This window comes from Abramis brama (genome assembly GCF_963993115.1).
Source record: "Abramis brama genome assembly, chromosome: 22".
Classification (NCBI taxonomy): Eukaryota; Metazoa; Chordata; class Actinopteri; order Cypriniformes; family Leuciscidae; genus Abramis; species Abramis brama.
In genome coordinates, this window is record NC_139984.1 from 32,205,964 (window position 1) to 32,231,490 (window position 25,527).

General features: G+C 40.2%; 3 protein-coding genes across 3 annotated transcripts in view; all 3 read right to left on the reverse strand.

The window, feature by feature from the left end:
• The window catches only part of LOC311072998 (E3 ubiquitin-protein ligase TRIM39-like), a 161,064-nt gene extending 155,756 nt beyond the window's left edge, over nucleotides 1-5,308 (reverse strand). The window contains exon 1 of the mRNA XM_084098393.1: nucleotides 3,258-5,308. The gene's annotated coding sequence lies outside the window, so the exon portion shown is untranslated. The remainder of the gene's footprint in view (nucleotides 1-3,257) is intronic.
• The window catches only part of LOC311073184 (E3 ubiquitin-protein ligase TRIM39-like), a 44,469-nt gene extending 29,563 nt beyond the window's left edge, over nucleotides 1-14,906 (reverse strand). The window contains exons 1-7 of the mRNA XM_084098664.1: nucleotides 14,674-14,906; nucleotides 13,658-14,091; nucleotides 13,348-13,404; nucleotides 13,151-13,237; nucleotides 6,012-6,273; nucleotides 5,312-5,465; nucleotides 1,161-1,758 (exon numbers count right to left, since the gene is read on the reverse strand). Of these exons, the coding sequence (XP_083954790.1) occupies nucleotides 1,161-1,758; nucleotides 5,312-5,465; nucleotides 6,012-6,273; nucleotides 13,151-13,237; nucleotides 13,348-13,404; nucleotides 13,658-14,089 (1,590 nt within the window). The 5' untranslated portion in view covers nucleotides 14,090-14,091; nucleotides 14,674-14,906. The remainder of the gene's footprint in view (nucleotides 1-1,160; nucleotides 1,759-5,311; nucleotides 5,466-6,011; nucleotides 6,274-13,150; nucleotides 13,238-13,347; nucleotides 13,405-13,657; nucleotides 14,092-14,673) is intronic.
• Nucleotides 14,907-16,542: 1,636 nt separating this feature from the next.
• On the reverse strand, nucleotides 16,543-20,697 carry LOC311072935 (uncharacterized protein). Its single transcript, XM_084098306.1, has 2 exons — nucleotides 17,586-20,697; nucleotides 16,543-17,520 (listed from the first exon to the last, which is right to left on the reverse strand). The coding sequence occupies exon 1, from the start codon at nucleotides 20,663-20,665 to the stop codon at nucleotides 18,350-18,352; it is 2,316 nt and encodes a 771-aa protein (XP_083954432.1). The 5' UTR covers nucleotides 20,666-20,697; the 3' UTR covers nucleotides 16,543-17,520; nucleotides 17,586-18,349.
• Between the last annotated feature and the right edge of the window lie 4,830 nt (nucleotides 20,698-25,527).

Below are 25,527 nucleotides of genomic sequence, written 5' to 3' on the forward strand. Positions count from 1 at the left end.
TGCAGGATCGCCTCACATTTGCATTTGAATAGCGCGCGCTCTCCGTGGGCGGAGTCAAATTAAAACATAATGAGCTGAGATGAGAATGACTGACATCTCTCTCTTTTCATACAAATTACATAAACTGAGAATATTTGTTTTTTATAAAAATTACTTCATTAAAAAGAAGAGAATTCAAGCTTCATGCCTGTGTGCCTGTTTGACTGAGTATTCGCTGAGTTACAGTTCATTTTCGGACGCGTTTCAGAATGGACTACACTGACAGAGAGAAGGCAGAACTCGCTTCATGTTTATTTTTCTTTATTTGGCAAAAAGCACAACACTTTGTTTTTATTGTGAGTATACACAAAAAAAATACACACTTAACAGGATCGATTGATGTATAACACAAGTATGTTAAAATCAAAATCAAAATAGTATTTTGACTCTCTCTTGCACTGATAAGGAAAAAAGCGAGCAGATCACGCTGGCGTGATTGCCGACCTCATGGGGTTAACCAAAGTGGCTCTCTGCTGTGCAGAAAGACCAGATCAGGGAAAATAAGAGGGGACTACACCTTTTTCAAGGTATTTCAGTCTTTATCTCAACATTGCGATGGTCATCTTCCCGCAGTGGGTGCATGACTCATCAATGAATGCTACCTCAGCATGCTTACGTCCCAGACATGGGAGGCAGTGATCGTGGCTGTCAGACTGGGACAGGAAACGACCATAGCCAGAAACAGACGGGTGGAATAACATCTTGAAAAAGACGCAGTGCCATACCCATGTTTACTCTTTTAGAGAAATTGCCCTTTAGATGTTGAAGTGCCCAAGGGAACAGCCGCTGCACTAAACCGTGCAAACACAGCTTCTCTCTTGTTCCATAGACTCACTGAACGATGATTGAAGAGCAGAGCGAAACAAAGTCTGCTCTGCTCCAAAGCAAAAGCTTAATGTGTGAGTTTGCACGCTGCCTTATATACAGTAACTGGAAGAGGCAAGTGGCTTTCGATGCAAATCTCAATCGCCATGCCTTGTTCTATTACCACTCGATGGTGGTTCGACTCTCAGACGAGATCCCTATACGTCACTTCAGTCCGATGTAACGTAGAAAGTGACTGACTGATAGGGAACTGAATTTCATGGGGTGTTTAAAGTATTTTGTCTGTATCTCTTTACCTTCTTCTCTCGACTCTCCTCCTCTATAGGAACAGTGTTGTGAGTCCTGTGTTCTCCTTCAGTGCAGAACAGACAAACACACGTCTGGTCATCTCTGCAGAACAGCTCCAGAGGTCTCTCGTGTTTCTGGCATATATAATCCTCCAGATTTTCCACAGCATTGATCAGTGTGTGTTTCTTTAGACGTGGGACTCTGAGATGAGGCTCCAGATGAGAGTCACAGTAAGAGCTTTGACACGTCAGGCAGGTCTTCACTGCTTTCTGCTTTCTTTCGCCACAGAAGTCACAGAACACTTCAGATTCTCCTGGATTGAGCTTCTCCTTAAAGTGTTGCACAACCTCTCTGAGTGTTGTATTAATCTTGAGATCAGGACTTTTGCTGAATTTTTCTTTACAGAGTGGACAGAAGCAGGTCTGTGTGTCTGTCCAGCACTCGCTCAGGCAGGTTCTGCAGAAGTTGTGTCCACATGGAGTGGTGACTGGATCAGTGAACACTTCCAGACAGATGGAGCACTGGAGCTCCTCATTTAGTGATGGACCACTGGAGGATGCCATGACTGAAAAGATAAGTAATGACGACAATATATCTTCTACATTGCTGAAGAGAACAATTTTGATAATTATATGTACTGCAGTGTTTCCCCTACAATGTATTAAGCAGCGGTGCAGCGCTTAATACATGAAATCTTCACATGATCAGTAATATCACAACATTCACTTACACACCTAAAAACACTGAAACATGGCGACCGGCGGCGCTGCTAATGCTATGGCTCTGAATCCACTTGTTGAAAAGAAAGGAGGAAAGAACCACAAATGGAAATATTTTTGATTAGGCTAATGACACGTTGCCATAAGGGGCCGTTCACATTCATGTTCACATGCAAATATTTCAAATGTGGGCGCGCGGCAAGCGCACTAATAATAGAAGTGACGCAGCGCGCTCGTTTTCTGGCGCGCCTCTGTTCATGGTTGCATAGCAACGACAGACGCCACGGGAGAGCGAGCAAGCGCTTGTGGAAAGGAGAAAGCGGTATGAACTTTTCTCTGTTGAAGTCTATGGGGTCGCTGTATCCATTTTCTTTTTACTGTCTATGGAAAATATGCCGTCCCGCCCCTCCGTGTTCGGCGATCAGGTTTCATTCTAGCGCAGCTTGTTTAGTAACTTCACGTGCGGGTCTTTTCCGCTCCGTGTTTGCGCTGCGCTCTCCGTTCCGTGTGTGTGTGAGTGTGTGTCGGCGCACTGCGCTCTCTGCTCAATGTTCCGCTCCGTGTTTGCGCTGCGCGTTCTGCTCTGTGGTTAATGGCCCAAACGCTCCAATCATGTACCGATCACGCACTGGAAAAGCAAAGTCCGCTCAAATTACGTGAAATTTCTCAGTAGTAGACTTCTGTTTGCTGAGCTGGTATAGGCATGCTGGGCAACAATGGTAAAATGACCTGCTCTGATCACATGCTCTGGTAATAATAGCTTTGTATGACTATACTTAATTTTTCAAGGTACGTGCTGCAATAATCATGCCTTCTGTTGATGGTATGTCAAATTTGTATGTCTCAAAATGTCCATTCCTATTCACAAACCTTGCCAGAAGTTATGGTTTAAGGGGTTATTAAAAAAAATAAAAATAACCCCCTGCGAGCGGCTTGGTAACAACGTAACTGCACCGCTGCTGTAAAAATTTATAGGGAAAACTGTACTGAGTAAATTAGGCTATGGATGTTGCATGTTAAATACCTGTAGAAAAAAATCTGAAGAAACTAAATACAGACACTAAACTAGGGAAAAAACACATAGTACAGCAAATGTAACAGGTTTTCACAACAACATTTTAATACAATCATGAGATTTATAAAAAAAATAAAACAGAAAATGAGTGGAACTGTAATTTTTCAAGCAAATAACTTACTAAATAAACATCTGTGACCACCAAGAGTCATTTCTGTTTAATAGAGTTATGGTTTTCATTGAACTTTGTTTATTCTGTCTGCAGTTCAAATACTTCCTGTTTCAGATATATGTTGCATGAACACAGACTTTAATTTTAAAAACGTTCTTGTACTGCATCATGCTAGTGAACTTATATTTCCATCGCTTACCTGTGAGTGAATGTCAGATTTGATTGTTAATTTCAGGGTTTCTGAAAAGAAGTGTTGTTTTGAAGAAGCTTCCAGTTCATCTGTTCAGTTTCACTTTCACGGAAGTCTTTACACACATGCAGTGATGTCATATACTGTAGCTCCGCCCATAATCATAAATATGAAACTGTTCCTAATCCATCCATGCTGAGTGAGTAAACAGTGTAAGACACTTTTAGAATATGTGTAGTTTTGTTTAGTTCCTTAATTTTTGAAGAGAGCACGTGGCAAATATCAAGTTATCACAGTTTATACAATTGAAGTTTGTTTGAAAAGGCACACACTAAACATATGATTCAGTGCAATTTGCCTTGACTTCCTGGATCGGTAAAACAATAAAACATATAAAGGCTTTCTAGTAGCTAAAAATAAATTATGAAGGAGTGGTAAAAAAAAAGAAAAAAAAAAGAAAAAAGAAAAACGGAAAAAAAAACGAAGCAGCAGCAGCAGCTCACTTTTGAAAGGAGTTCACACAGTGCTCACAGATTCAGAAGAAACCAGTAGAAGTTTGAGAATATCATGTTTAAAATATAAACCTGTGTAAGGGTGGAATTCCTGCAGTGGTTCAAGCTGCAAGAACTGCCGAATGACTAAAGAAACGTTATTGGCAAGATGGTAGAAAACTGCACATTTCTTGTCTATACCACCCACTGCCACTTATACCAACGATGGAAATAAGTGCATTAAGCTTAGCTTAATATTTGTGGGAGAGCGTTGCTATAGATAGTGACGATATTGTATTGCAATATGTAGCACTTCAAAGTCAATACCAAATCAAAACTAGTTAGTACATTAGTTGCAATTGAAAAGGTTTAATGACAAATTATGTTTATGGTTACACTTAAAATAGTTACAAAATAGATGTATGAAATGATGATAACTTATATTATTAATTGTATCCAGCATATATGAAAAATGTTACCTGAGAGAGAGAGAGAGAGAGAGAGAGAGAGAGAGAGAGAGAGAGAGAGAGAGAGAGAGAGAGAGACAAAGAAAAGAGGAGCCCCCAAGAAAGGGACCCAGAGAAGAAGATAGCCAGAGCATCAAAGAGACAGAGCAACAGTTTCAATCTTCTTTTATCCTTTCCTTGACCATATGACTAAAACCCAAATGTGAGACATTCAAACTGACCAATCAGATTATTACACTTCCACCACTGTACTAATGGTGTGACAATTCATCAACCCCCAAAGTACAAACATTTGTCCTGCAAGCCTAGATCACTATCAGCCCCTCTCTGCCTTTAGGAACTCCAAATGGTCATTGTGGTAGGAAGAGGGGGTAGAAAAACAGTCAAGCAAATATCTTTGTTCATTTATAATATCTTGGACATTTTCAATTCTACACCTGTTAAATGGAGATATGTCTGTCCATGATGGATATTGATAGTTTCATCACAGAAATCTGTCAGCTGAAGAAAGAGAAGGCGTCACTGGAGGTAAAGATGATGGAGACAAACCAGAAACTGAAGGGATCGAGAGGTTTGTACATGATAAAGATTTACTTCATCCTTTAATACCCGAATTACCTGAAACACTGTTTGTTTGTCTTTCCCTCGTTTTTTTCCCCTTTCTTTCAGCTAACTAATGAACTAATCAAATTGATTCATTGATTTGATTCTCACAATTCAAATATCTTGGTATGACTGCAGATTCTGACTGCAATGTTTATATGAACAATAAAGTGTATTAGTGTATTAAGTGTATTACCAGAACAATGAGTAGCTTCCAGCATTCCTCTCAGACATTAGTGACTGAGAACGGCTCCATGGTCTATGATAGATACTGCTATTTTGACATATCTAAAAATGTTACATCCAGTCTGCTTACAGTTTATTATTCTTTCAAATATTCTCCTTCAGAGGAACAGTCGTTATATAAATTGAAAGTTGCTGTGATTCTGTGTTCCTCAGGAGCTGGAAGAGGTTTGAGTGTGTGACTGATGGACAGGATTCAGTGGAGCGTCAGAGATCAACTCTCTGAACACACAGAGATCCAGAGACACACAGGACTCACTTTACTCTGAAGCTCAGGAGAGTGCGTGTGACAGTCATGAATCCACCGATAAAACCTGCACAGTCTCTGGGTTCAGACTGTGACGCTGGAGAACAGCAGACGTAGCAGACGCCACTGAAGATGATGACGATGAAGATGAGGACAAAAAACACAACTGAGGAAGAACAGAGCGATGATGATGATTTTAATACTTCAGGTATGTTTCTTCCTTTTATTACTTTTTCATAATATTTAACATTTGTAGTTTCAAAACCTTAATGCTTCTTTAAAGCTGCAGTCCGTAACTTTTGAGGCTTTAGCGGTTAATAAACAGACCTGCATGCGCCTTGCGGAAGAACATTGTAGCCGGAGCTACTTCTCTCTGTTTATGTCTATGACGAGTTACGCAGGTACTGGGCTCCGCAGCAGCAGTACGATCCGAACCAGTCTAAAGTAGTCTCAATATAAACGCTTATTATAGGTGTACCGTAGTGATTCAGTTTGGAAATTGGTTTCATGATGTACTTGCTCATTATATAAATTTGATAAATTTTGAACACAAAAAAAGTTACGGTCTGCAGCTTTATGACATGAGTTTAAGATATAACTTTAAGTGATTTTATAATAATGTGGTGATCACCAGCACATCACAGATGCTTACAATTAATTTAACACTTTTTAAAAAAGTTAGATAAAAACCCTGTATTTGATATTCACATACCAGTTTGAGTGAGGTCAGTGTGTCTCCTCTTCAGCTCAGTGTTTTCCTGCTCCAGCTCAGTGTTTCTCCTCTTCTGCTCAGTGTTTTCCTGCTCCAGGTCAGTGTTTCTCCTCTTCTGCTCAGTGTTTCTCTGCTCCAGGTCAGTGTTTCTCCTCTTCAGCTCAGTGATTTGCTGCTCCAGATCTTTAATGTGATCTCCAGCCTGTTTCTCTGCTGCTTTCTGCTGTTCCTCCATCATCTTCAGCTGATCAAACTGACATATCTAAATGGAGCGGATCAGATCAGTGAAGATATCAGTATAAACCAAGCTTGACACTGCTATTCTCTTGTCTTGTCATGGTGAGCGTGTGATTCCCTTTCAGTCGGTCACCCCTGACTTCACGTTAGTGACCGACGAATAGGAATCTCGCTAGAGAGGCCAATCTACTTCGAGTGTAACTAAAAAGAGCCAGTGCACATCTCAATGCGATAATTGCTATCAGCTGCGCTGCATCGAGGCACACATATATAATGAGCAGAAGGTGCATCGCATCTTAAGGTTTTTGCTGAGGAGCCGAGCCGGTGAACTGAATCAGTGGGGCACAGCAGATATAGCGATGGGACGTGACGTGAAGCGCGAGGTCCGTTGCGGTATGAAGTTCGTGCACCACCCTCATGCAGTTCCTTCAGTGCCTTGGCCTGATGGACCTGCGACAACGCCATGGTGTGTATGGTAGAGGCGACCTTGCTGGTTAAATCCAACGAGTGCTTACAGGTTTCCCTGCCAGGTGGAGTTAGCGCACAGTTGCATAGCAATGGCCCATTCCACAGGGAAAATCGACGTGTAACCCTTCAAGGGCACCATCAAGGGTGGTGAGGAGGGAGGAATTACCAAGACGGTTTATTACCAATTTCCAAGCTCCTCAGGCACCTCCGCAAAGAAAGGTACCTCAGCATCCCACCCCGAGAAACCAATCATCTAGCCTCAAGGGCTCGGGACACTGTGGTGGGTTCCACTTGAGCCCGACCCTCTCAGCAGCCCGGGATAGCATGGCCATCATCTCTGGATCTGACTCAGGCAATGCTACGGTTCCTGAAATAGGCAACATAGCCGAATAGTCACCTCCAAAGAAGTCTGGCTCATCGTCCGATGCAGCGATCGACATCTTGTCGTCCCCCTCTGAGGAGGATTAGATCGAGGCAGAGACACGGGGACCCCACCTCTTTGGAGGTATTGGAGTCTCGACCGCGTCAGGTAACGACCGCATCCAGAAACACACTGGTTTAATGTCATCTTTAAAAAAGCACAAGCTCAAACCTGTGTAAGCGCTTTTTTAGAGAGTACTCTCTCAGTGCTGAAACACGCAGGGGAACAGCCACAGCCACTCAGACAGGGAATAGTGCAGTCTGTCGTGTGCTTCACTGTTTGAAGGCGCCCTCTCACACAGCGCACCCGACCAGCTGTGAGAACAGCCTTTTTGCTCAGTGAATTGGCAAACAAACAAAGAGGAAATCGGCCCCGCTGCAGGCACCGTAGAGAGCAGACATAAACCTCTTGGCTCCGAAGCGATAAGCTTAACCCCCTGAGGTCATCTATCACGCCGGCGCGATATCGTTTTTTTCCTTATCAGTGCAAAAAAGAATCAAAATACTAATATTAATTTTTATCTTATATGCTTGTGTTATACATCAATCGATCCTGTTAAGTGTGTATTTTTTTGTGTATACTCATAATAAAAACAAAGTGTTGTGCTTTTTGCCAAATAAAGAAAAATAAACACGAAACGAGTTCTGCCTTCTCTCTGTCAGTTAAGTCCATTCTGAAACGCGTCCGAAAATGAACCATAACTCAGCGAATACTCAGTCAAACAGGCATACAGACACACAGGCATGAAGCTTGAATTATCTTCTTTTAAATGAAGTATTTTTATAAAAAACAAATATTCTCAGTTTATGCAATCTGTATTTAAAAAATCGCTCTCCCGCCCACGGAGAGCGCGCGCTGTTCAAACGCAAATGACTGAGGCAATCCTGCAAACTGTGAACGCCCACATCAGCTCGAGAAAATACATCAAGCTTATTCAGATCATTGTACTTGTTTACACAGTCTCGCAGCGCTGTGAGGAATAATACTATAATGGAAAATGTACCTCAGAAGTGCTGGTATTTCGAGGAGCAACAGATCCTGAGCTATGGAATACTGTAGTAAGTTTTTTTTTCATTCTCAAGTGAATCGCGTTTCTGTGTGTGAATGAATGAACGGCAGAGATGCGCGCTGTTTACAACAACTGGCAAAAGACGGTTTAAATTTGAATCGCGTTTCTGAGTGTGAATGAATGTTTCGCTTTTAGCAAACTGTATTGCTATACTGAGTAAAAATCGACTTAAATATGTTGAAATAAAATGTATTTGTATAAGCAACGTATTAAACTACAAATTAACATTTATATTTCTTATAATAAAAACGAAAGTTACTATGTTACAGACATATGAAAGACAACATTTCGTTGATTAGTTTTGGATAGATTATACATTTTTACTGTAAAATATCTGCCACCTCAAATAAGCTTTTGTTTGCCAATTTTTGCTCATATGTTAAATATAGTATGTTTTGTCAAAAATAAAGTAATCAAATAATATGTTATAGTGTTTATTCCAATGAGGCCTAGGCTATATTCAAGTAATGAATCCTTAACTTTGAACTACACTTGAATTGTTGTTGTAATTGTAACCTTTTTGATAAAATTTTTTATATATTTACAAGGTAGATGTAAACAAACTATTAAAAGGTAAATATAAGCCTTTTCTTTAAATAATTTTTATTGTGTTTTATTAGTGACAAATTTGGGGAGAGGATAAATATTCCTAAACTGAAAATACAGTATGAGAATTAACTGCACAATTACTAGACATGTTTTCCTTGGATATTATAGGCCAATCTGCAAGCACAATTTGTGGAAAAATAAACAAAAATTGAGATGCTTCCAACTGTTGCTCTTGCATTCTTTCTTGTGACACACCTGAATAATTGGCTCATTAAGTATGCAGGCCGCATTGTCTCCTCAGGTGCGAACCACTAAATATGCATGATGATGTTGTATCGTTGACGCCCACTCGGCATATTGCCTTTCCAAACAGAAAGTGTTTTGCAAAATTTAAATCAATGTATTGTGTTATGTAAAAGATTAGGCAGGATGATTTTCACATCATTTTGAAGAAAAAACTCATCCACTCGACATCCATTAGTCAAAAGTCTTTTTGACACATATTTACCGTATTTTCCGGACTATAAGTCGCTCCGGAGTAGGGATGTCCCGATCCGATCACATGATCGGAAATCGGGCCCGATCACGTGTTTTCAGACTCGATCGGAATCGGACGTTACCTCCCGATCAGGACTCGGATATATATATTCTCATTATTTTTTAACACATCAATATTTATGCGGTGGCACAGAGTTACGCCGGTTTCACACTGCACGCGTTAGTAAGCAGCGCAGGAGCAGTGCGTATGGTGAGCAGGAGCAGGACACGTGCGTTTTGCTTTCACACTGGCAGCGTTTGTCACGCGCGGCTGAACCGCGGGTTGTGTAGTAGGCTACAGAGTCAGACAGAGTACTCCATAATGGATAAGTTGGCATTGCTTTTTTTCGTTTTCAAATACATTTAAGAGAAAAGACTTTTCAAGAAGCTTATTTTATTAATAATTTCATTTATATAACTTTTGTTTCATCTTTGATTTTATTGTTATGGCAACAAGTTTGTTTTTGGACATTTGTTTTCTTTTTAAATTGCTGTTGGTCATTTGATTGACTTTTTAAAACACAATAGATATCATCAATGCACTTTTTGGATAAAACTGTGGTGTATTTTGGCCATGATCAATGTATTATCACTTTAATTCAGCAAAAGCGGCGCAGCAAAAATAGACTCGGCGCCGAAACGATCGCGGCACTTCTGCTCTGCTCTGCTCTGCTATACGCACTGCCGCGCCGCCTCTGCGCGCGTTGTGAATGCTCTAAAGCCTGGTTTAATCATGGGCGGCGAAAAAAAAAACGCACTGCACGCTCTGCTAACAGTGCAGTGTGAAACCGGTGTAAGAGTTAGGAGTGCAGTTCCTAAAAGCACATTACTGGCTTTGCAAACACTGTAGCACTTTTATTTTTTATTTGTTTACATGCCTGCCGGGTATTTTAAGTTGAGGTGCTATTTGTTTATATATTAGACTTTTTTTATATTTACTGTTGCACTAAAGTCCAAAAGTGAAGAATTTATGTATTACTTGATTGTTCAAGCTACCTCACAGAAGTGCTCTGTTTGTTAACAGAGTTGTTGAATGTTAAAATAAGGTGAATTAAATAAAAAATAAGGAACATCCTGGATCTGTTTTTTCGCTCTTCTTTATTCTTTTTTTATGTATTAAGTATCGGATCGGGACTCGGTATCGGCAGATACTCAAAATCAAATGACTCGGACTCGGACTCGAGGGCAAAAAAACCTGATCGGGACATCCCTACTCCGGAGTATAAGTCGCATCAGTCAAAAAATGCGTCATGAAGAGGAAAAAAACATATATAAGTCGCACTGGAGTATAAGTCGCATTTATTTAGATATTTATTTCACAAAATCCAAGACCGAGACATTTAATCTGGAAAGGCAAGTTATTTAACTAACGTTACACAGTAGCACACAGAACAACAGGCTGAGTAACGTTAGGTGTCCGGTGTGTTAACGCAACACATTAACAGTTATTCAGCTACACAATAGCATAAAGAACATATACCTGGTAGGTTAAATTAACATAAGCCAGGGAGTCCAACAAGCAAGTTAGCAGTAAACAAGTTCACCAAGCTCCCGCGATCTCATTCCACATCACTGAATACATTGAATTTTCTTCATCCGTGTCGCTTCTGAATAACTCCGCCAACTAGAGCGCCCTCTCGCGGCTGTAGACGGTAATATTTTCTCTTGGTTCATCTCAGTCTGAATTAATTTTGATATATAAGTCGCACCTGAATATAAGTCGCAGGACCAGCCAAACTATGAAAAAAAGTGCGACTTATAGTCCGGAAAATACGGTAGTATGTGTTTTATGGCCTTATTTCAGAAACTTTAGTTTTTAGTTTTTTCAATAACCATGCATAAACATTATTCTCTCAAAAATACAAACATGTACATGCATGTTGCTCACATATTATGGTAGCCCTGTTTGTGCTAAATAGAGTGTAATTACACCTTTGCCATTAATATGTTTATAAGCAACTGAAAAAAGCACAAATGTCAGGGCATGTCAAAACATCTCAAGGACCCCAAAAACACCTTAGTCCCCAGAGGGTTAAGATGCGATGCACCTTCTGCTCATTATATGCTCGTGCCGCGATGCAGCGCAGCTGATAGCAATTATCGCATGCCAATGTGCATTGGCTCGTTTTAGTTACACTCGAAGTAGATTGGCCTCTCTAGCAAGATTCCAATTCGTTGGTCACTAACGTGACGTCAAGAGTGACCGACTGAAAGGAAATCACAGGCTCACCATGACAAGACGAGAATAGCAATATCAAGCTTGGTTTATACTGGCCACGTCCGCACAAGCACGAAAGTTCCTGTGCAAAAAATTACAATCACGGTGTAGGCGGGCGGTCGTGTGTGTTGAGAGCACGAGACCCCATTTTGTGGTGTGGTTTGCACGGCATTGTTTGTAACTTTGTAAAAAAAAAATTTAACTTTACCCTTACAAAGATGCACAACTTCGAGCCGATTCTGTCCAAGCAGGTACGTTGTCTACCATCAGACACCCCAGTTTGTCCAAATTAATGGCTTACATTTACATAATGAGCCTACAATAGCAGAAATAAGCCTTATTAATGAAAATAAAGATCCATGTTTAAGAAAATATTTAAGAGATTGTTTAATTTAGTTTTATTCATATGTTCTCATATCCATATATTTTGTTCTAATGTCACAAGTAATAATTTCAAGGTTTAATGCTTTACACAATTCTTTTGTAGTGTGGTTTTGATGAAGTGTACCAAAATAAACATCGGCCCCTAAATCCTCAATCACTATTCCCTAGATTTTGCAAGGGGTTCCCGCAGCGTTTTGATAAAACGCAGTACGAGAGAACTCTCGTAAGAGAACGTACTCGGTTACTAACGTAACCTCGGTTCTATATCTATATCCGCCCGCGTGCGGGTATAGAAACACTAGCACTAGATGTCGCCTTCGCTATTGCTGTTCATTAGCCAAGGCGACATCAGTGTATATATCTATACCCGCCCGCGCCGTCAGATCAGTTGGACGCGGCTTTGTTCAAGAGGCAAAAACTATATAAATACGGTTCGTTTTCTCACACAAACCGCTCGTTTCGTGTCTTAGGCCATCAAAGTGTACTTACGATGGGGAATTGTTTCATTTGGGACGATGGGGAATTGTTTTAATTTGGACTTGTGCATGCTCTTTGAGACAGTGACCATAGACCTGCATTATATGACTGACAGACAAGAACGGTTTGACCTAAAAATATCAAAATTGAAACTACTGCGGAAAAAAAGACACCTACATCTTGGATGCCCTTCAGGTAAGCTAAAACATACCAAAATTTAATTTCAAAGTGAACTATCCCTTTAAGTCCGTTGGAAAATTGCGCTAAAAAAGTTACTTAGTTCACCTTTAAAAAATCGCATTTCATCATATCGCAATACCGGTATTATCATTATCATTATCATTATATGACCAACAATAAATTTAAGTGATGCAAACCCATTTTTTTTTTTTTTTTATTTATTTTTTTTTTTTGGTGAAATTTTCAGTAACGTGTCTTTTATGTAATTCATTGACTGTGAGGAGACTAGAAGACTAGATTTTTTCCGTTTTGAATTTTCAACAGATTAGGTATATGAATACGACTGAATAATTGCATATTTAAAAATATATACATATATTATTTGCAAACAGTAACAAAAAAACGTTATTCTTTTTCTGCTCTTTTTTATCTTTTTGTTTTCCCCTAATTTAAATATTTTATTTATTTATTTTAACCTCCAACCGAACTGCTGAGACCATCACATTGTTCAACAAGCAGCTGAAGACACACTTAACCGCAAGTACCAAACCACTCACCCCTAAACCAATGCACTTACACACTCTCGCACACTCACTTACAATGGCATACATCAATGCTGCAACCAACAGGACACCCAGACCAATAATCATCCACAAAGTAAGGAAACAATCATTGGAGGCGCGAGTCTGCAAAAAGAGGAAGATTGAGTTCAAGCAACACTTCTCGAAGAAAGATCGCAAAGCTTGTGATAAGTTGTGCAAGAAGCTAAATGATTAAAATATTTTTTTCCACTCACTTTTCTCTGCTCTGAGCGCAGGATCTCTTGAATCTTCTTCATTCTGTCCTGGATCATCTACATACAGAGAAAAACACAGACACATTTATCACTGAATTTAGCGTTAAGTCTTCTGACAAAAGAAAATCTTATTTGAATAATAAATGTTTGACCCCATGAATTATTTTTTTTGTCTCCTGGCTTTTAGTCCATGTCTGTCAGCTTTGAAGGTAACTTATATTGCATTCTCAAAAATTGACAAAATTAACTTATAGCTGGTTTAGGATCCATTTCACAGTGTGTTTAAAGTGTTTTGTTTGTAACTCTTTACCTTCTTCTCTCGACTCTCCTCCTCTATAGGAACAGTGTTGATCAGTGTGTGTTTCTTTAGACGTGGGATACTGAGATGAGGCTCCAGATGAGAGTCACAGTAAGAGCTTTGACACGTCAGGCAGGTCTTCACTGCTTTCTGCTTTCTTCCATCACAGAAGTCACAGAACACCTCAGATTCTCCTGGATTGAGCTTCTCCTTAAAGTGTTGCACAACTTCTCTGAGTGTTGTATTTATCTTGAGATCAGGTCTTCTGCTGAATATTTCTTTACAGAGTGGACAGAAGCAGATATGTGAGTTCGTCCAGCACTTGATCAGGCAGGCTCTGCAGAAGTTGTGTCCACATGGAGTGGTGACTGGATCAGTGAACACTTCCAGACAGATGGAGCACTGGAGCTCCTCATTTAGTGCTGGACCACTGGAGGATGCCATGGCTGAAAAGATAAGTAATATCAATATATCTTCTTCATTGCTAAAGAGAGCGATTTTGATAATTATATGTACCAGGTAAATTAGGCCATGGATCTTGCATGTTAAATACTATTATTACTTACAACAATAAATGATGTACCACTGTTTATATCAAAGTCAAATACTGTCTAACATGCACCAACACTAACCCTAACCACACTGAGCCTATAAGCTCCGCCCTTTACTTCTGGTCTGAGACTGCTGGTTTCGCTTTAGATGGGTACTGTATTGAGTAATAGAAAAAACCTGATGAAACTAAATACAGAAACTTAACAGAAACTAGGAGCCACAGTACAGCAAATGTAAGTTAAAATGAGTGGAACTGTAAATTTTCAAACAAATAACTTCCTAAATTAACATCTGTAAACACCAAGTGTCATTTCTGTTTAAGAGTTATGATTTTCATTGAACTTTGTTTATTCTGTCTGCAGTTCAAGTACTTCCTGATTCTGATATATGTTGCATGAACACAGACTTTCATTTTACAAACGTTCTTGTACTGCATCATGCTATTAAACTAGTGAACTTACATTTCCATCGCTTACCTGTGAGTGAATGTCAGATTTGATTGTTAATTTCAGGGTTTCGGAAAAGAAGTGTTGTTCGAAGAAGTTTCCAGTTCATCTGTTCAGTTTCACTTTCACTAAAGTCTTTACACACATGCAGTGATGTCATATACTGTAGCTCCGCCCATAATCATAAATATGAAACTGTTCCTAATCCATCCATGCTGAGTAAACAGTTTAAGAAACTTTTAGAATGTGTAGTTTTATTCAGTTCCTTAATTTTTGAAGAGCGCAAATATCAAGTTATCACAGTTTATACAATTGTTATACAAAAGTTTGTTTAAAAAGACACACTAAACATATGATTCAGTGTAATTTGCCTTGATTTCCTGGATCGGTAAAACAGTAAAACATTTAAAGGCTTTCTAGTAACTAAAAATAAATTATGAAGGCGTGGTAAAAAAAAAAAGATTGGTAGTTGTTTTTAAAATCAACCCCATAGAGATAAATATTCAAAAGTAACGTTCCCATAATGTTTGAAAAAATGGAACATTCCGTTTTTTTTTTTTTTTTTGTAAATAACGTTTTCATAACTTAGTGGAACATTATTATTACCTGGAAGGTTCCATTTGTTAACATCAGTTAACATGAACTAACAATGAAAGATTTTAGCTGTTAAATTGTTGTGTTATGTTAATTTAGCAATAGTTATGTAACAGTGTAACAATGCAATAGTTGATTTTATAGTTAATATTATTAATAATATTAATGACAATAATATTATTAGTTTTTAATATTATTTAATGGACCTGAGCTGAAATGAACTAACAATAAACAGTTGTTAAACGTTAAAAAAAAGAAGATTTATTGCTCAATGTTTCATGATATTGTTGTAATGTGTTGCCGATGTTCCTCGTCGAGCCTCCAGACACTGTGGTTGAGTTTTCAGTTTCCAGTTAAAGCAATGTCGTGTTAGTTAACTTAATAACTAATGATCTTTGCAACGGAAATTAATCAATCAAAACTAACTTTATCTGGACAATAACTTTATTCTAGAGCTGCTGTAAAGCCACAGCAATCTCTGTTAATCTCCTAGTATCTCTGTAAAGCTGCTTTGAAACAGTCCACATTGTTAAACGCGCTGTATAAATGAAGGTGACTTACTTGACTTGACTGAAAGACCTTCATACATATATACAGTATTATTCCAGAGCAGTTACATGCATGCAATAATAAACATTTCTCATTTATAATATGATATAAGAGCATAAATATTCACCTGCACAGTGAGTTCTGTGTGCCAGAAGCGAAGGAAAGGACTGAAGTGTCTCTCTCTCTCTCTCTCTCTCTCTCTCTCTCTCTCTCTCTCTCTCTCTCTCTCTCTCTCTCTCTCTCTCTCTCGGCACATGTGCACATTTGTAGTATCATATTCTCCTGAGCTGTACACATTTGTGTCTCCATTCGGACAGGTGTAGGCTGCGTTTGTTTGTGTGAAAGTGCAGTTTATTCTTGAGTTTCACGTTGGACAGAGGGGCGGGGCGATGAATATTTTAGACTATTACAAGGGAAATGATGAATCATTTTTAAACGGACACATTTGTTTGCCACTGTCCATACCTTATGAAATTGCATACAAAATAAAAGTTTGTTTTTACATAATATATGTGTGTGTACGGTATATAATTATTTTCTATATATAAATACACACACATGCATGTATATACTGTGTATATATATATATATATTTATATTATATATAATTTATATTATATATAAATATTTTATATATAAATAACACATTTTTCTTAAATATATATATGAATGTGTATGTATTTATATATACAAAATAATTATATACCGTACACACACATATATTATGTAAACACAAACTTTTATTTTGGATGCAATTAATTGCGATTAATCGTTTGACATGAAAACTTAAAATATAAAAACAAAAGCTAATTCAAAATATAAATGAAAAAATAAAGACTAAAGCAACAGTGCTCTGAATGAGGACACACACAGCTCCACACACACACACACACACATGTTGGAGTAAGAGTGAATACTCACACCTGCACGAGCCGTCAGCCGCCATCATGAAGCCGTTGAGACAGTAACACTTGAAACTGCCCCGTGTGTTCATACACCTGAACTTACACGGCCTGAACGCACACTCGTTCACATCTGCAGACACAGAACAAGCAGAAACACTGAGCTGTGACAGTCCTGACAGGAACGTGAACAGACAGAGACAGTGTGTGTGTGTGTGTGTGTGTGTGCGCGGTCAGTGGTGATGTACACACACGTCCTGCGCGACTCTGGAAGAATGAGTGGAATGTGTTTGACATGTATCTGATTTTACAGGCAAGTTCATCCCTGTAGGAACACACACACACACACACACACACTCTCTCACTCACACACACACACTCACTCTCACTCACACACACACACACGTGCGCGCATTCTCACTCATACTCAATCACACGCACGCACACACACACACACACACACACACACACACACACACACACACACACACACTCCCTATAAATAAAACTATACAAATATAGAAATATTCATTACATAACACAGAACGCCCAGTAACGTCACAGCAGCCACTCAGAACACATTATCAGCTGCTAAGATCTGCTTATATATACTGATGGAATCGATGATGTTAAAGAGTTTTAACTAAAGTTAAGCTCACATGTTTGAGTCAGTCAGAAGAGAAACGGCTTAGGGTCGAACTGAACAAGCAAAGTTTTCTTTAAATAGTCTATAAGATTCTTCATTAACTGTGTTAGTGGCGTATGAGAGATTAATATCAACACACTGAACACACACAATACTAACAGAACAACTTTAACTCAACACACACACCTGATGGTCTCAACACACTGAACACACACAATACTAACAGAACAACTTTAACTCAACACACACACCTGATGGTCTCAACACACTGAACACACACAATACTAACAGAACAACTTTAACTCAACACACACACCTGATGGTCTCAACACACTGAATGTAGTGGCCGTTTGTCAACAACAAAACAAAACAAACAAAAAAAAAATTAAATAAAATAAATAAATACTTAAATTAAACTTCAAACGACGACAACCTTTATAGCACCCTGGGCAGGTGATGCACGCAGGCGAGAAATGAGTCCAATTCCAGGCTGATTCAAAGTTGTGGCTGATTTATTTTTCCAACGGAGCAAAACAATACAGCATCTCTCGCGCTGGTAAAAAACCATATGCCCATCACCCAGGTGCCGCAAATCATCTCCTACTTCCTACCTATATTCACCTTTACCTGTGCCCACTACTGCCCTCAGGTGTTTAAATCAAACATTGTAGTTAGTAAACTAAACAAAAAATAAAGACTAAACATATAAATAAAACAATTAACTAAACAAACAACAAAAGAATATTACCAAAATATATATTACTAATGTGAGCAAAATTATAATGGTAAACAAATCAATTAACAAAATTACCACTACTGAAAGCAAACTAATGTAGCTCCAACACTCCGGCCCCTAATTGTGCATTATGACAATTACTGAACTCTCAAAACGGAGCTACACATTATATATTCTAACTACATCAGGCACAGATGTCTTGCCGCACCTGCAAGGAAAGAGAAAGAAAGAGAATGATAGAGGCAGACAAAGAGAAAGAGAGAGAGTCAGTTCAGGTGATCACACTGCCGCCTCCAGCAGCAGGCACAGCTTCGTCACAGGCCTCTCTAAGATGCTGGTCTTCGTTTGGAGGCGGACAGAACGCACAACACCATTCACATCTGATTTGACATCCAAAACTTTCCCCATCATCCAGGATCCTCTTGAAGCTGTAACATCTGCCACAAGAACAACATCTCCAGGTATAAGGTTTCTTCTTAGTGCTGCCCATTTTTGTCTCTGTTGCATCAATGGCAGGTACTCAGAAATCCATCTCTTCCAGAAGAGTTCCGCCATGTACTGTATCTGCTTCCATCTTTTTCTGACATACAGATCATTTCTGTCAAACAATCCTGGTGGCATAATTGGTTTACCTTTCAACAACAGAATGTGATTCGGCGTCAAAGCTTCCAGGTCATTTGAATCATCGGAGGCCCTTGTAATAGGCCTATCATTCAATATTGCTTCAACTTCGCAAAAAATAGTTTGGAGTGCTTCATCGTCCAGGGTCTGCTGTTTAAGGACTGAGGTAAAAACACTCTTCACTGAGCGAATCAGACGCTCCCAAACGCCACCTTGATGGGAAGCTGATGGGGTGTTAAATCTCCATTCTATGCCATCCTGAAGAAAGGCTCTTTGAATTTTACCATGATTCAGAGCAGTCAGACTCTCCTTGAGCTCACGGCTGGCTCCAACAAAGTTAGTTCCATTGTCAGACCTGAGAGTTGAAACTGGGCCTCGTCTGCAGATGAATCTTCTCACTGAATTTATACAGGAGTCTGTATCCAATGTGTATGCTACTTCCAAGTGTACAGCACGGCTGGTCATACAGGTGAAGAGTACTCCGTATCTTTTGAGAAGACATCTGCTTCTTTTAACTTCAATGGGTCCAAAATAATCAATGCCAACATGAGTAAAAGGGGCTTCAGCAGGCAACACTCTTTCAGCAGGTAAGTCCGCCATTTTTTGTTCAAGGAGTCTTCCTCTGTTGCGTCTGCAAACAACACAATCTGATATGACCTTTCTGGCAGCAGAGTTTGCATTTACAATCCAATACTTCCGCATTAAACTGGACAACATATAATTTCTTCCAGCATGACCTATCTGCTGATGAATGTGGCGCAGAATTAATGTTGATACATGCAGGTCTTTTGACAGAATAACAGGACGCTTGGATTCCACTGGCAGTGAGGCTTTGCTTAACCGACCACCCACTCTGAGAATCTCACCATCCATCACTGGGTCCAATCTGTACAGTGGACTGTCCTTGGATACGGATTTCACACCACTCTGCAGCGAGGTAATTTCATCCTTAAACCGTTGATGTTGTACATACCGGATGATTGACAGCTCTGCCCTGGTCACATCTTGAGGTGTCAGACTCTGTCCTTTGAGCGTAGCCTTAAAGCACTGCATTTGGCTTTCCACCTGTTGATGACAGTCTGTAGTGTCCATACTGAGGTCAGCAGAGGCATAAAGCGCCTTTCTCCTATGTCCCAATAACACAAGAGTATCCTTGATCTTAAGAAGCCAAGCTACAGCCACCTGCAATCTCTTCCAAGATGAAAAGTAATGAATCAGGTGGCTCATAGCATTGTCTGTGTCTTTAACAACAGCATTCACTGTCAAATCCCTTTTGATCTCAGGGTCAGCACCAGGAATCACCTGAAGGTCTACATCTAATTTAGGCCACCCATCCTTGGACTTATAAAGGAAATCAGGTCCCATCATCCATCTCCTTCTGTTCAGGAGATCTTCTGCCCTCATTCCTCTTGACGCTTCATCTGCTGGGTTTTCCTTCGTCCCCACATATCTCCACTGATCAACATCAGTTGCCTCTCTGATGACTGCAATTCTGTTGGCCACAAAGGTATAGAATCGCCGGCTTTCATTTGATATATATTTAAGGACTGTTGTGCTGTCGGTCCAGAAAACTGACTTCTCCAGCCTAAGTTGCAACTCCTTCTGTAGCATGCGGTCTACTTTAACAGCGAGGACTGCAGCTGTTAGCTCCAGGCGAGGAATTGTTGTCTGCTTCAGCGGAGCAACTCTGGCCTTCCCCATCATAAATGCAACATGCACTTTATTATCCCTTTCCAGTCTTAAATAAGAGACAGCTCCATACCCAACCTCACTGGCGTCAGAGAAGTGGTGAAGTTGTACAGTGACAGGGTTGCCAAAGTCATTAGGCTTAATGCAACGGTCAATCTTGAACTTTGCCACCTTGTGGAGATCTTCCAACCAACCAGCCCATTGCTTAGCGAGAACATGGGGAATATCTTCGTCCCATCCAAGATTTCTTTTACAGAGTTCCTGCAGTAACAACTTAGCCACCATGCTGAATGGAGCAAGGAAGCCCAATGGGTCATAGAGGGAGCTGACCACCGAAAGAATTCCTCTTCTCGTCTGTGGTTGCTCTTGTGCTGAGGCTTTAAATCCAAATTGGTCAGTCTCAACGTACCACTGTAGTCCTAATGTACGTTCAACAGGAAGTTGATCTGTATCCAAATCCAGCTCCATCATGTCTTTTGCTCTGTGGCCTTCGCTGACAGAGCGCAACACTGCACGACTATTACTGACCCACTTTGACAGAGTGAATCCTCCTTTCTGACAAAGCGCAGTTAAATCCTGGATCATTTTCTTAGCTTCCTCTTCTGAGGCCATTGAACGGAGGCAATCATCGACATAAAAATTGTTTTTCACTGTACTCACAACCTCTGGAGGGAAGTGTTCTGCGTTGTCATCTGCAGTTTTCCTCAAGGCATAATTGGCACAGCTTGGCGATGATGCAGCTCCAAATAGATGTACCTTCATGCGGTATTCCTGCGAAGCCTGTGCAGTGTCACCATCTGGCCACCAGAGGAAGCGAAGAAAGTTAACGTGCTTATTTGAGACATGAACCTGGTGAAACATAGATTGAATATCAGCCACTATTGCAATAGGCTCCTGCCTAAATCGGACTAAAACTCCAATGAGGCTGTTGGTGAGATCGGGGCCTTGCAAAAGCTGACTATTGAGCGATGTTCCTTTATAGGAGGCTGCACAGTCAAAAACAACTCTTAGCTTGCCCTTCTGAGGATGATACACCCCGTGATGAGGGATATACCACACTTTCCCATTGCTCTGTGTCAGCTGGTCAAGAGGAACTGGCTCAGCATGTCGCTGTGTTATTATTTCATTTAGGAACGTGGTATATTCCTCCTTAAAAACACTGTTCCTGTCAAACTTTCTTTTCAGGCTACATAAGCGCTGCTCTGCTATATAACGATTGTCTGGCAGGATTACATTTTCCTTTCTGAATGGCAAGTCAATGCAATAATGACCTCCAATTAGTTTTGCTGTGCTACTGACAATATCCATGAACTTAATCCCGACTCCCGACTCTCTGTGGTCATTAAAAATCCCAGGATGTCTTTCGAAAGAGTAGGGGTGTAACCCCGGCATCCTGGCCAAATTTGCCCAGTGGCCTCTGTCCATCATGGCCTCCTAATCATCCCCATACACTGATTGGCTTCATCACTGTCTCCTCTCCACCAGTAAGCTGGTGTGTGGTGGGCGTTCTGGCGCAATATGGCTGCCGTCGCATCATCCAAGTGGATGCTGCACATTGGTGGTGGTTGAGGAGATTCCCCCTTCTATGTAAAGCGCTTTGAGTGCCAAGAAAAGCGCTATATAAATGTAATGAATTATTATTATTATTACTTAATATCTTCTCTGGACATTTCAATCTGCTCTTCTGATGATTTTTCATTAAAGTCATGGTGATACTGCTTAACAAGCATTTCTTGCAGGTGTTCAACAGAGATGCGATTTGCTGTCACAGCAGAGTAGCCACTCTTACCTCTACAGCTTCCACCATGAAGAGGACCATTAATGACCCAGCCAACCCTGGTTCTGACAGCGTATGGGCCCTCATCTAGGCTATTTATTACTTCCCACGGCTCCAAAACCTTAGGGGCGTCAGTTCCAATAAGCAGATCTACATTTGCATGAATATCATGGAGTATTACATCCTTCAAATACGGCCATGGATCAATATCTGCTTGTCGTGGAATATTAAGTGTAGACACAGGTATAGTTCTTTGAGTCAAAACATCAGGAAGCTCTATAAAATCTTCAGCACCCATGCCAGATACTTCAAGACCTGACAAAACATGAGCATCCACAACCTTTCGTTGGCCCATTGTTCTCAACAAAATGCTTGTCTTCTTACCTCGCAAATTTAACCTTTTCGCCATGGTTTCCGTACAGAATGTGCCGGAACTGCCAGGATCCAGGAAAGCATATGTCTGCATGATCTTATTAGTCAGTTTGCTTCTGACCTTTACTGCAACAATAGAGAAGGTAGAATCATCTTCCACACCGGCCCCAATATGGCCACACGTCTGAAAGGTTACGATTGAATCACTTGGAAGGCTCACAGGATGTTTGGCTTGTTCTACAGATGTGCCTTTATCCTGTCTTTCTATGTGAAGGACCCCGGGGTGTTTCTGATGACATACATGGCAATCCAATCGACTCCTACAGTCCTTGCTTGTATGGCCTACCTTCAGGCAACCAAAACAAATACCCTTGTCCTTAATGAAGTTGATCTTATCCCGGTGTGTCTTGGCTTTAAACTGTGAACACTGACCTAGTGTGTGGTTTCTCTGCAGGCAGAAAAGACAGCAATGAGTGGAGGGGGTGCTATGTTCTGCAGGCCGTACCATAGCTTCTTCCCTCACAGGAGTGACATTCGTAACGTAGCTGCTTCCCTTCCTTCTTTGTCGTAGCTGGCTGCTACAGGAGGCCTTCACGTTAGGATGTTGAGGATCTTGAATGTTTCCAAAAACTGGATCTAAAGCAATTTTCACTTGTCTCTCAATAAAATTTACAAGATCAATGAATGTAACTCTTTGTCCACTTCTTTCTTGTAAGTCACATGCAATGTTCCTCCATTTTTCTCTTAGTTTGTAAGGAAGTTTTAAAATGATACTCCGCATGTTAGATGGTAAGTCCAGTTCCCTCATATACATTACTTGTTCTGTTAGGTTTGAACATCCTCGGAGAAACAGAGAGAATGATTGCAATCCCTTTACATCTTCACCTTTAATGGGTGTCCAGTTAGATATTTTTTCTATGTAAGCAGATGCAATTTTATATTCATCTCCAAAATGCTGAGCAAGAAGACTCTTAGCTCTGTGATAACCTTGATCTGGAGGTATATGTTGACAACTGTGCACAAGATCCTTTGGCTGCCCCCTAGTGTATTGTTCAAGGAAATGCAAACAGTCGCTGGGATTATTCGTTTTCTTCTCCACTACATTTTCAAAAGCTTTAATGAAGGATTTATATTGAAGAGGGTCTCCATCAAAAATTTGCAGATTTCTTGGAGGAAGAACAGAAGATATATTTTGCTGAACCAACATTGCAGTGATTTCGTTTTGTTTTTGCATAATGCCCACCATGTCATTTTGGTTGTTACCGCTTTGAGTTTGAGAATTTAATATATGTCCCATTTGACGTCCATTTGCAGTCTGTACTTCTTGATATGGAGCTTCTGGCCCAAACGGCCTTCCATACATTCGTTCAGCAAATCCTTGTCTTGGCCTAACAACTGATGCAGGATCAGGTACAGCAAGAATATCATTTTCAGGTGGAACAAAAGCTTTGGCAAGAGGATCTAAACCGATGGATCTTTGAGCTTTGCTCCTCTCCAAATAAGAGTTCATTCCATCAGATCGTCTTGAACCACGCTGTGATGAGTTCATTTCTAAAACCTGAAGCCTTGCCGTTGTAGCTGCCAAATCTGTTTCAAGCGCCAGTTGCTCTTTTTCTCTACGAAGCCTTTCCTCCTGCGCTTCTATATGATGTTTCCTTTTTAAAGCTTCGGAGCGTTTAAGAAGAGCTGCTCTCTCGGCCTCCGCATTAATGCGCGCCGCGGATGTTGCAGAAGTCTTTGATATGCCGGTGGCACGTGATTTCACAGAACTTTCTCTTACACTTAAGACGTTAGAAATACTGTCTTCAGGTTGTATTCCATCATCAACGCATCCTGCGTCGATAGGTTCTTTTGGCGGTGAGTATGGATAACCAGCTTTAGACAGCCACTCCTTCACATCTTCAATAAATGAATGACATGATTTCATTTTCTCCTCAAAGTTTTTAGTTTTAGTGGTGAGTATTTTATCTTCTGGTAGAGGCAATTCCATAAATGTTTCATGAATATCAAGTGCTTCTTCATAACACTTAATGAACAAAGCGAGCTGAGTGTTCACTGCGTCGGCATTTTCATTTAATTCTATTAGGGCACGGATTTTATCCATAAGCTTTTTAGCCTGGTTAGTTTTTGCAGTGCGTTTTTCTTGACAAGTTTGTATGTAAAAGCACATTCCTTTAGAAGTCAATTTAATTGACCGCTTTGATTCCGGCCTCTCCACATCTGTCATTTTGCTGCAAACGTATAGCCAAATTGTTGATAATATCAGTGAATGTTCACAATCGGGCAACAAGGTTAGCAAAGATGGCAACGTTTATTGAAACAACTTTATTTTATACCAACAATCCTCTTCATCCACACAAGCGCACACTGCGCTGGTTTTACTTTTTTATGAATGTAGGCCACCCTACATGTTGATAGTTCAACAAAGCGCACAGCCAATTAATGCAGTCCAAGTTTAAGTTCATGTAACTTTTCATGAAACCGTTTTCCTATACGGCATTTCTAGCAGTACATACCAACTGGAGATTTCTTAGCTCGGGCCAGGCCTCTGTCTCATGCCAGCAGATAATCCATGAATGGTGAATAAAACAATCCATGCTGATTTTCCATCGGGTATCCCAATAATATCCGAAACGAATTACAAGGAAAGTTCTTCTTCTTTCTTTAATCAATGGACGGGTTTTTTACTTGATGTAGTGGCCGTTTGTCAACAACAAAACAAAACAAACAAAAAAAAAATAAATAAAATAAATAAATACTTAAATTAAACTTCAAACGACGACAACCTTTATAGCACCCTGGGCAGGTGATGCACGCAGGCGAGAAATGAGTCCAATTCCAGGCTGATTCAAAGTTGTGGCTGATTTATTTTTCCAACGGAGCAAAACAATACAGCATCTCTCGCGCTGGTAAAAAACCATATGCCCATCACCCAGGTGCCGCAAATCATCTCCTACTTCCTACCTATATTCACCTTTACCTGTGCCCACTACTGCCC